Source organism: Aquila chrysaetos, chromosome 3 (genome assembly GCF_900496995.4).
Source record: "Aquila chrysaetos chrysaetos chromosome 3, bAquChr1.4, whole genome shotgun sequence".
Classification (NCBI taxonomy): domain Eukaryota; kingdom Metazoa; phylum Chordata; class Aves; order Accipitriformes; family Accipitridae; genus Aquila; species Aquila chrysaetos.
In genome coordinates, this window is record NC_044006.1 from 22,306,658 (window position 1) to 22,317,845 (window position 11,188).

General features: G+C 47.0%; 1 protein-coding gene across 9 annotated transcripts; it reads left to right on the forward strand.

The window, feature by feature from the left end:
* The first annotated feature begins 765 nt into the window (after positions 1–765).
* SLC25A38 (solute carrier family 25 member 38) lies at positions 766–10,733 on the forward strand. Of its 9 annotated transcripts, none has more exons than XM_030007509.2 (7): positions 766–974; positions 2,544–2,665; positions 3,313–3,397; positions 3,914–4,093; positions 4,552–4,720; positions 5,320–5,486; positions 6,903–10,733. In XM_030007509.2, the coding sequence occupies exons 1-7, from the start codon at positions 906–908 to the stop codon at positions 7,023–7,025; spliced, it is 915 nt and encodes a 304-aa protein (XP_029863369.1). In that variant the 5' UTR covers positions 766–905; the 3' UTR covers positions 7,026–10,733. The 9 variants fall into 9 exon arrangements, with proteins under 9 accessions (XP_029863369.1, XP_029863375.1, XP_029863371.1 ...); XM_030007511.2 differs by lacking the exon at positions 766–974 and adding an exon at positions 1,394–1,463; XM_030007510.2 differs by lacking the exon at positions 766–974 and adding an exon at positions 1,442–1,490.
* The last annotated feature ends 455 nt before the right edge of the window (positions 10,734–11,188 follow it).

Below are 11,188 nucleotides of genomic sequence, written 5' to 3' on the forward strand. Positions count from 1 at the left end.
ATATTACATTTTATTTTACTTTAGTTATTAAATCATTCTTATCTCAACCCATGAGTTTAACTTTTTTTTTCCCGATTCTACTCCTCATCCCACTGGCATGGGGGAAGTGAGTGAGTGGCTCCACGGTGCCTAGTTGCTGGCTGGACTAAAACCACGATGCTGTGCAACAGCAGCTGTGAGAGAGAAGTGAGAACATGTGAGAGAAACAACTCTGCAGACACCCAGGTCAGTGAAGACGGAAGGGAGGAGGTGCTCCAGGCACCGGAGCAGAGATTTCCCTGAAGCCTGTGGGGAAGACCATGGTGAGGCAGGCTGTTCTCCGTGGAGGTCCACAGTGGAGCAAGATGTGAGCTAGGGAAAGAAGCACCAGGAGGGATGGGGGTGAGCTGATCCTTTTTTCATGAGACAGCAGGCAGAGTCAGTCAATGAAATGCAAGACAGTCACTCCCCCGAGGTGGGAACTGCATAATGAGAGAGGGGCTTGCAAAAAGGAAGAGGGAGTCCCTAATAAAGAACTTTGGCTAGCCGATGTGTTACATTTTCTCAGAGAGGTATATTCCCTCTCTCCTAAGGGGCTGCCACATAGCAAAGTGAGCAAACAAGAGTAAGTGGTTTGTGCATGTGCTATTGCTGTGCCCAGGATTTTCTTTCTAGGAACAGCCCGACTTAGCTGGAGGATGAGGTGTCTGGACGTGCCGCCCCTTACTCGGCCAGGGCATGGCAAGCTGGCAGGCGAGATTCTCAGAAAAGCAGTTCATCAAAGCCACTGCCCGCTCCTCCCAGCCACCTCCTGCTTCGCCTTCGATAAGAAATGCCTGGGTCTGTGGAAGCAGCAAAGATGCCCAGTCTCACGGCCAACGCAGGTCGAAAATAGAAGGCCCTCATTTTGGTGCCTCGCTCCTTCAATGCTCCGGAAACCCAGCCTTCCTCTGCTCCGGGCCCAGGATGTGGAAGACCAAGCGGAAACACTAGTGGTAAGAAAACACGAGGGAGCAGCTTAGGTTTTTGAATGCCAGTCTCCACAACAAGACGGTTGGGGTGGGGGGCTGAGGGAAGAGATGAAGACCACCTGTTATGAACCGTCCCCTTCCCACTGCCTGTGTCTGACGGAGCCCACAGGGACTCGGTTGCTGGATACCGAACAGCCGAGAGATGTGACTAAAATGCAATCCCGTGGGCGAGGCGGCAGGCTGCCCTCGGCTGTTGCCCGCTCCCTCAGGCTCAGGCCCGGCGCCTCAAGGCCGCACTCAGCGGGGAGGCCGCAGCGCGCAAAGGGTGAAGTGGAGGCGCATGCGTTTTGCGGGGCCGCGCTCACACACCCCCCCCCCCCCCCCCCCGCCGCCTTGGCTCGGGGCTGGCTGCTCGGATTGGCCAGCGGCGGCTGGAGCGCCGCACGCGTCACTCTGGCCCGCCGCGCTCACTGGCTGCCGGGCGGCGCTGGGATGCCGGGGCGAGAGGCAGAGGTAGTGACGCGCGGCCGAGCCGGGACGGTCCGTTATCGTCCGTTGTGACGTCGGTAACCGAGCGTTGGCCCCGGTCCCTTTTCTCTCGCTCTGCTGAGGAGAGCCCGGGGGTGGTAGTGGTGGTGTTCCCTGCGCCCCCCTCCCCTCCTCCGTCGTGTTCCGCGGCCGCCCGGCTCTGAGGGACGGGCGGGCCCAGCCCCGTAACGGTGGGCCCGGGCCTTGCGGGGGCGCGGGCGCTCCCCCGCCCCTCTCAGCGCGGCTGGAGGCTGGTAACGGGTTTTGAGAGGGGTCCGAAAATCGGGGGGTGGAAGGCAGCCGTGTGCAGCTCCCTGCGGGAGGCACGTTAGCAGCTTTGGAGTGTGGCCCTCCAGAAACCACCGTGCTGCAAAAGCCTTCCCTGCTCTGATTCTGCTCCAAGTGGCGTAGAAGCTCGTTCTTTATTAGCAAAACACCATTATAATGTTTAAAAAAAAATATATATGAATATCTATTCACCCTGCTGTGTGGCTTGTGCCTCCTGCCTTATCACCCCAGAAGTGCGGGGAGTGGTAGCTGGTGTGTATAGGAAAACCAAGCCTTAGCTGTGCAGGCTGTGCTGTGCTTTGGGTGCATTTGAGCCAGGTTTGGGTGGTGGGCAATTTTAAAGGGAGAGCCCCACTAGGGCCTGTGGCTGAGGGGGAGCTTGGTATGCAATGGGGAGGAAGGGTTGGAGGTGCTGCCGGCGCAGTGCTGGGCAGAGGTGGATGGGACTGGGGCTAAGGCACACCCTTCGACATGGCAAATGGTTACCAAATGGCTGCTGGTACATTTGACGTTCGGAAAACTCTTTCCAACCACCAAATTGCAAGGAGATTCTGCAACAATCTCCCAGGAAAGGCAGAGGGACCAAAAACCACAAATAAAACTTGGATCAGGCTCTCAAAAGGTCTGAAAAAGTTTCCTGTGCCCTGAGCAGCAGTCCTTAGCATCTGGGGTCGGCTCATCTTCCTTTCCTATAGCATGCGGTGTATCAGCCACTATATTTCCTCTTATGCTATTCTTAATCAATGGCCATTTAAAGTCCTCTTCTTCCTCTTCCAGATGCATCCAGTCCTAAAGGCCTTCGTGTGTGGCTCCATCAGTGGGACTTGCTCCACGCTCATCTTCCAACCCCTTGACCTGCTGAAAACCCGCCTGCAAACTCTGCAGCCTGCTGTGAATGGGTGAGAGAGTGAGGATGTGTGTGCATGGGGGGTGCGGGGGTGCCCCACCATAGGCTTCTGCCTGATTTGCTGGCTGGGGCTTGGAGTTCAGGGTTGTAATTTGGATACTGAGAGTCTTTCTGAAATAGGAGGTATGTTTTTTTAGCATGGATTGATATTTTACTCCAGAAGAGAGAATATGGCTACTCTTGTGAATGCTACTTTAATAACACGTAACCTCAGCGTTTGTCTGTACTCATCTGAGAGGCTGGTGTTTGCTTGAGTGGCTGCCGTGCAGTTTCACAGGGTGTCCTCTGCCTGAAAAATCCTGTGTGGCTGTCACATAACTTTTCCATGTGTGCAGCTGCTCCTGTTTGCTCAGTGTAGTCAACCATGACTACATCTGCTGCTGCTAACAAAGGGAATGAGCAACTAAAAATGCTAATGAGAGAAGTCTCTAACGTATGTTACAAGTGGTGGGAAAGCAGAAGGGGATGGAGAAGCCCTGGAAAGAGTGACCAAGAAAAGCAGGCTGAGTTGAAAAAGAGTGCCTCAGAGGTGCTGGGGTAACGCACAGAGATACGAGTGAAAGGGGGTGGCTGTGGAGTGCATCTGCCAGAGAGCAGAAGCGGATCATCTCTGCAGTTCCTGTCTTGTCTTCCTTTCAGGTCCAGTCGTGCTGGGATGGTAACCCTGCTCCTTAGGGTTGTTCGTACTGAGAGTCTTCTGGGGCTGTGGAAAGGTGTCTCTCCAGTAAGTGGCTGTTTTAACCCTGACTGCTAAAAATAAATAGATAAATAAACCTACTCTTTATTACTAGCTATGGCTGCCTGGATTTAAATAGCCAGCTCTTGTACAGTTATGAATGAAACCATGTGATTTAGATTAAATCCTATTTTAAGGAGTTAATATTGTGAATGCCACTGATTTGGTCATGGCAGTCCCTGTGGTTTTGCAGTCCTGAGCAGCTGAACAGTTGAATACTTTTGCAAATGTGGGTGGCAACTGCACCAAATTAATTTTGTTTTGGAATATCTTGTTCCTAGAAACCTGCCACTGAGGAATGCATTCAATCCTGGCATCATTTGAATCAATTGGCTCTCAGTGCCATAAATGATTTTTACCTTGTCTTCTTTCCTCAGCATGTTAGAGATTTTTTTTTGTTTTCTACAAAGCTTCCTCTCAAGTTTAAGTCTCTGAAATGGTGTGTAGTACATTTTGTCTTACGTATGCTTTTTCTTTCTTCATCTGCTTCTGTTTCTTCTGAAGTCCTTTGCAAGATGTATTCCTGGGGTTGGGATTTACTTCAGCACTTTGTACATGATGAAGCAAAAGTTTCTAGTTGACCGTTCACCCACAGCCCTGGAGTCTGTCTTTCTGGGTGCCACCGCACGTGCAGTTTCTGGGATTTGCATGTTGCCAGTGACTGTAGTGAAGACCCGATATGAGGTGAGTATGACTTTCTAATTAGTTCCCTGTTAATGATGTCACATGCCTTCCTTGTGAAGGAAGAGAAATTCTGACTGGAGAAGGTTGCTGCCACTTGGGTGCAGCCAGGGATGTAGTCCTGATTTCATCCTGGTTCACACATTGTGCAGGAAATGCCACACACTGATAGTTAGGCAAGAAGTGTAAGATGAAACAGAATTCACCCTGAGATTTTTAAGTTTCAGTTGCATACAACGTTTGTTTAGCATGTTTCATATTTTACCTTCCTGAAGGATTGTTTTAAAGGCTGAGGTAGGTGAAACCAGCTTTTTGCCTTGGGCTATCCTCTGTGCTGCCATCTTGGCCATCACATTGAGTGCATACTACCGTTTGTTTGGATGCTATGGCCTCAGGGTGTGCGTAGGGCTCCTTGGCCTGTGCCTGGCACATGGATGGCTGACCGTTGTCTACTCTTGCAGAGTGGAAGATTTGGCTATGGGAGTGTATATGGAGCTCTGAAGAATATCTATCAGATGGAAGGGGCTCGTGGGATGTTCAGTGGGCTCACCGCAACGCTGCTGCGGGATGCACCCTTCTCTGGCATCTACCTGATGTTCTACACACAGACCAAAAAACTCACACCTCAGGGTAAGGCTGAATGTTGGAGGAAAATGTTTCTCTTCTCACATCTTGCCCTGCACTTGACTGCCTGCATGCTCTGCTTATTACTCTCTACCTCAGTAGTTAAATTAGTCTCTTGTAGGGCTTTAGGTGGGACATTCACATTTTCCTACGGAGAACTGTAGACCTATAGCTTAGGTCAGGGTAGAAATGGAAATTGGCCCTAAACTGCTTGATTGTCTTTATGAAGGCTGATGCATAAGGTGGGTTAGTGAACAGTTGAAAGAGAGGATGTCTTCAGCGGTGCTTTTTGCTGCTGGTTGTCTTGTATACTGATCAGTTTCCACTAAACTGGGGCTTCTCTGCTGTTAGAACTGGTTGGGGCAACACTTGCATAATCTTTCCTGTTCTGAGTTCCTGTCAAATTCAGGCAAGTGAGGCTTTTTAATAGTGCTAACTTTTGACTAGTAGCCACTTTTCCCCTTGAAAGGTTTCTCTACCCTGCATGGATTTTAACTTCCCTTAGATTCCGACGTTGATTTAATCATTCAGTAGCTTTTCAATTTGTCACGGAGCGTGAGTGTTCCTGGCCTGTTACGTGTCTGAGTGCATTCCCTTTTCAGCAGACCAGCTGGATCCAGTGCTCATGCCCTTGCTGAATTTTGGCTGCGGGATCTTTGCGGGAATCTTGGCCTCGCTGGCAACGCAGCCTGCTGATGTCATCAAAACACACATGCAGCTATCCCCCCAAAAGTACCGCAGGACAAGCCAGGCCATTGCCTTCATCTACAAGGTGAGGTGAATCCCTTCTAATACGCACAATCACAGCCTCACTTCTGATCTCCTTGCCAGAAGCACAGCTATGCTAAGGAAGTTGTTGCCTTTTAAAGGAGGTGAACAGATGTGACTGCTTTATGTGCTCTTGCAGTCAGGCTAATCAGTGTCAGCATTTTCATAAACTGAAGTGGGTCATGCAGTGGGAGACTGAGGCTGAATCTCTTGCCACTGGTCTAGTGCAGAGCTGTTCAGTAATAACTGGAAAGTACTCTGGTTGATGATCTGAAAGCAGTCGGAAGCTTCAGTCCATTCCTTGCTTTTCCTTGTAATTAGAGGGGCCATTGTCACTACTCAGATGTGTTTCTTGCTCCTCTTGAATGGATTACAAGGCAGTGAACTTGCTCCCTGATTATTCTTGCCATTCCTCAGCCCTCTATCTATTTTCACAAAACTACAGATGATGGGGACTTGGAGAGCAAGCTCAGAGTACTGGAGCACAAAGGTGGGCATATTCCAGCAAGCATTTCTCCACACAGACCCGCTTCATGTTTCAGGCTGGTGAATGACTTCACTTCAGTTCTGTCTGTTATGTATTGATTCTTACACTGGTAGTGACAGAAAGCGCTTGGCTTATTTCATCTTAACTTCATTTCAGCTTAGCTTAGTATGTAGGCTTGGAGGAGCTGTGCTTAGAGCTGCTGCTGCCTCTGGTTTATCGGTGTAGGCACATCTGTGATGACCACTCTGGGGCAAAGGGTTTCTTTAGTGTGTAGCGCGAAATGCTGGTTTCGGATACAAACCAGCTACAAAACAATTCTTTGCCCTTTGGACACTAAAAGAGAAATAAATACCCAGATCTGTATCTCAGGAATGGGGTGGAGATGTGCTGAAAGCCCACCTTTTCCCTTCCTGCCCTCAGAAGGGTGGATCTTGGCAGGTTTCCATCTTGCTTTGTTTCCATTTTGAACTCTATTCCTAAACAGGAATCTGTTTATTTGTGCATGGTACATTTTTCTCATATCAGAATGGTTTTTTTACTTCAGTACTTACAAATCTCAGTTTTTACAGAATAGATAAGTGACTTTTGTAAATATGAAGCTCTAAAACAAAGACAAGTCCTTTTCCTGAAGTGTCTTGAAGCATTACACCCTCACCTTCTCTTTGTTGGCCTTGAGTGTGGCTTTCCCCATCCATTGTCTCCATCCTGGCATTTCCTTCTCCATGCACTGCTCTTCTTGCTTTCTTGGGTAGCCCTGCACAGTGCTACAGGTTCTTCCTAAGCATTAAATGCTATTTAAGACTGGGTCTTTTGGAAACTGATCTGAGTCTGAGCAGAAATATATCCTGTTCTGTTCCATACAATAAATGCTGAGAAATTCAAACACTAGAGGCAGATTGTGATGGATTGCTGTTTGTTTCTCTCCTGTTGCAGGACTTCGGGTTGGTCGGCTTCTTCCGAGGTGGAGTGCCCCGTGCCCTCAGGCGGACTCTGATGGCAGCAATGGCATGGACAGTGTATGAACAGATGATGGAAAAAATGGGCTTGAAATCTTGACTGACTTGCACAAGAAATGACCAGCTTCACTCCCTTCTCCTGCTTGCTGTGATCAACTGGCACTAGGAAGTTCCCAGTTCCACAGAGGAATAAGCCTTGCTCAGCCACGGGGAAGAAAGCCCTTCTGAGAGAGAGGATTAGGCCTTTTGGCAAGTAGGGGAAAGAAGGATCAGATCTTTGCGTCATTTGATCAATGCATTCCAGAAGGACTGCACTCGCAGACTGCCGTGGGAAATGGCGGGGTTTCCTCAGCCTGCTAACTATGCTGAGAGAAAAACCCCTGTTAAAAATAGCTCTGTGCTCACCGCCTTTATGCAGTGAGGCTTTGCTGAGCAAAAGTGTTTGAGGGGAAAACAGTGATTGCGGAACCTGCCAGCCTGTTTCTTGCTGGTCTGGCTAGTAAGGCCACAATGACCCACTGTCTGATGTAGATCCTCCTTCCTCATATGCTTTGTTCTCACAGGGGAACGTTGCAGACCACAGTGGGAGACTGGATGTGTCTCTTAATGCTTGTATTGCAGGAGTGCGTGGAAGAGAAATGAAGTGCTAGGAACATGGTCTCTGTTACCACTTTTGTACTGTACATGATAGCAGAGAAGGTAACTGGAACCTCCTTGCTGTGTCATGTGTTACTATGTAACTGGGCATCTTACCACTCTTGGAATGTGCTTCGGCCTCTACAGCAGTGTTTGCACAGGAATTAAGAAGCATAAGGCACTTTAGAGTTGATTGCTACCAAAGTTCTACTTGTTCTCTGACTTTTTCCTGCTGGTCTGACTATATCAGGAACACTCAAGTATTTTTTTTTTCATCCAGTTGTACTAGAGACTTACTTGTTCCCTCTTATTCATTTGTTAATCCCTGATCAACACCCTCGGTGCGAGCTGGTCCTTAGGTGTAGCTTTTAGCGTCATAGGTCATAACGCATAAATGTATTATGGAAGCAGATATAGATACTGACACTTCAGATTTCCCTTAAAAGCTGCTGCTGATTGCATGTGGAGTATCTTTGGGTTTGGAAAGAAAAGGCTACTCTTTTCTGTGAGCTTTCTCCAAAGTTTGAGACCTGTGAGTGTTTGGTAGGGAACTTTAATTCTCTTTGATCTCTATGCAGACCCTTCATAGTTTCCCGGCTGATCATTTTCTGGTAGCAGGTAGTCCATATTTCAGTATTTCTGAGTTTAGGCTTAGAGATAAATACACTTTTTTCATCCACTGTGCCTTCTTCCTCATTCCTACTTTGTTACACAGACCTCATAGCATGTGCTGTCCAAACTTGGGTACAGCCTGCTGCCCTCTTCACTTGTGCCTCTGTGCTGGCTGGCTGGGTTGGGACTCTTGCAGCTCTGTTAGCATTGCCACAAAGCTGGGCATGGAAGTGTGTGTCCTGTTCTGTAGTGTGCCTTGCAGAAAACATAGCTTTGGCTTTTATTTTCTTAAATATTTATCTAGGGATATTACAATTCACTTTAGAAACAGAGCAGATGTCGCTAAATAAGAAGACATGACACTAGCTGTACGAACAACCAGTACTACCTACCTGTTGTTCATAAAATTTGGGGTGTAATTTGCATAATCACTGCCTGCCCTGGCAACCTCCTGAGCACAAGAGTAGAAGGGACATGGATTGTAAAAGATGTTCTCTACCAGATTCCAACTCCAAGAAGGTTTGATAACTGATGTGAAAATTAAGTCTGAGTAAAGTGTAACGGGATGGGCTGGAGGCTTGGAAGGTGCTGCCTGTTTCGAGTATCAGCCCATCTGCAAGGGGAGACTGATGCTACACAGTGCAGGAGTCTCCAAGAATGGTGGTGGAGGGTCCCGTGTGCACGTGTCTGCATGTTAATAATAGAGCACTGCATCAAATCATTCCACGTTGTGACTGACAAGCTGTCAGATTCCCTCTGCTGGTTCTCACTGTCAGGCATGTGGGCACATAATTTGCCAAATCCTAAATATTAAGAACTGTTCCTTTCTTTCGCTGTCCCTCCTACCCTTAGTGACCTGAACTTGTGCGAGTGCATGGAACAGTGGTAACTGCACATCCTGCTGTTTGTTACCCTGAGCACTACTGGCACAGCGAGCTGGAGACCTAAGTCTAGGATTGCTGACCTGGCAGACTGAGGTGGCAATTACATGAGTTATGTCATTTGTCTTTTATTCCCCTATGCATGGGATCAAACCAACATATTGTACTGGAAGCCTGAATTTATTTGGGCCTTTCTTAATCTAGTGTGTGAGTTGGATCTGTTGATCATCCTGGGCTGTGGCAGTCAAGGGCTGTGTATGGTGTTGCCTGCAAGGTGCTTCATGAATATTTTAGTTCCTGATGTAGCAATGGCAAAGTAGTGTGCAACTTGTGCAGACAGAAACGTAGGCTTTTAAAAATGAGGCAAGCGAGCAAAGAATGCGAGGTGATAGATCTTGAATTAAGTAATGTTCTCACCAAAAATCTGAAATGCAGGAACGCTTCAGTGGCTTTTATGCCCTATACTCCTGCTTGGTCAAGTAACAAAGGAAGAACTAGAGAATTTATTGCAGTGTGCTGGTGTTTTAAAGTCTACTGATTTTTATTTATTTATTTATTTATTTTTTAAAATCTGGATTCAGGCCTAAAGCAGTGTTAGCTTTTCCTTTGGGAAAGTTCTTCCATTCCACTTTGTGGAGAATTAGGAGGCTCTTTGTTGTTGCAGTAGAGTGGAAAAGTATATGCTTTTGACTTGTGAGTTAGCCTGGGCTCCTTTGAGTTTAAGAAATAGACAATCTAAACTGCACTGTGTTTCATTAACCCTTGGTGCTGCAAATCCAAAAATTTCTCTGCATGTGAGCTGGGGAGAGTGAGTTTTGCGATGCAAGTTTGTTTTTTGTTTTTCTGTATTATTTTTTTGTGTCAGGTCTCTCATATATGGGGGAAGGAAAAGCCTGAAGTTCTGTTTCACTATCTTCTGAAAGCTGTATCACCTAGGCAGGCACAAGACTATTTCTCAGCTCTGATCCTTCCCATTGTTCACCCTTCTCCCCTCTTCAAAAACATTCTGTTTCTAAAGTGATTTACTGAAGTTACTTCTTGATAGCTGTAGCAAGTCAAGAAAAACAAGTGTGTGGACTTGAAGTTTAGATACATTGCCCTTGAGGTTGCATGCTCCTAATTAACAACAAATGGTCACTGTACAACCTAAATGCAAAGTAAACCAAATAAAAGATTTAGGCACAGGTGCTTAATCACCTACCTGCATCATGCCAGCAATTCAACACTAATGATCCTATCAGATAATAATTTCCAAAGCTGACTTAGCTTGGATTCCAGAGAAGGTGGTGCGATCCCTTCTATATATGGTGGGATTGCAGTTGGATCCCTCTCAGAATGACCTCCGTTGCTGGCAATACACTATTTATTAATGAACGTGTGTTGTCTCTGCCCCCGCAGCTGTCGTGTAGGGACACAACTGGTTCACATGTTGAGGCAGACAGTATTTAAGTGAGTTGTAAGGGCACAAGAGAAATAGTCTGATTATTTATGTTTTAGAAACTTCACATTTCCATTCTTCCTGTGCCCATGATTCGTTTTTTTCTTGCACTTTTTAAACAGAACTGGCGCTTTGGAACATTACATAGGTTTGAGTATTATGAGTGTTTATGTGTCTGTATAAAATAGTTATGTGAGAAGGTGTATTATATGTTTATATTAAAAACTGGTTGCCAAATGAACCATGTCATCTCTTCAGTGTTTCTTTAAAAAACCCAAACAAACAAACCCCAAACCAATCAAACCCACGAGGGATGGGATGGAATAGAGGCTTAAGAAAGCAAAAGAAGTTTCCCAAGAGAACAGGACTATTGGATGAGTTCAGAGCCCATACAAGGCAATGCGTATTCTCTTTTTCTATGGGGTATAATATCCACAGGCTCTGCTAGTACAAGCTAAATCAGCTTTACGTAACTGAAAAAACCACATAGCAATGGGGAATCTTGTCTGTTTCACAGCTTCCTCTGCCTGCCTGCTGTGTGTAAAGTCTGATGGGAATTGGATCTCCATACTAGCTGGTGAAATACCTGCCTTTAGAACAGTGGGGGTTTGAGCACTCTGGGGAGAGACTGTTGTTAATCTCCTGTCAACCAGGTCTTTGCTACTCAGACAGTCTGATCTCAGCAGGGAACCAGAA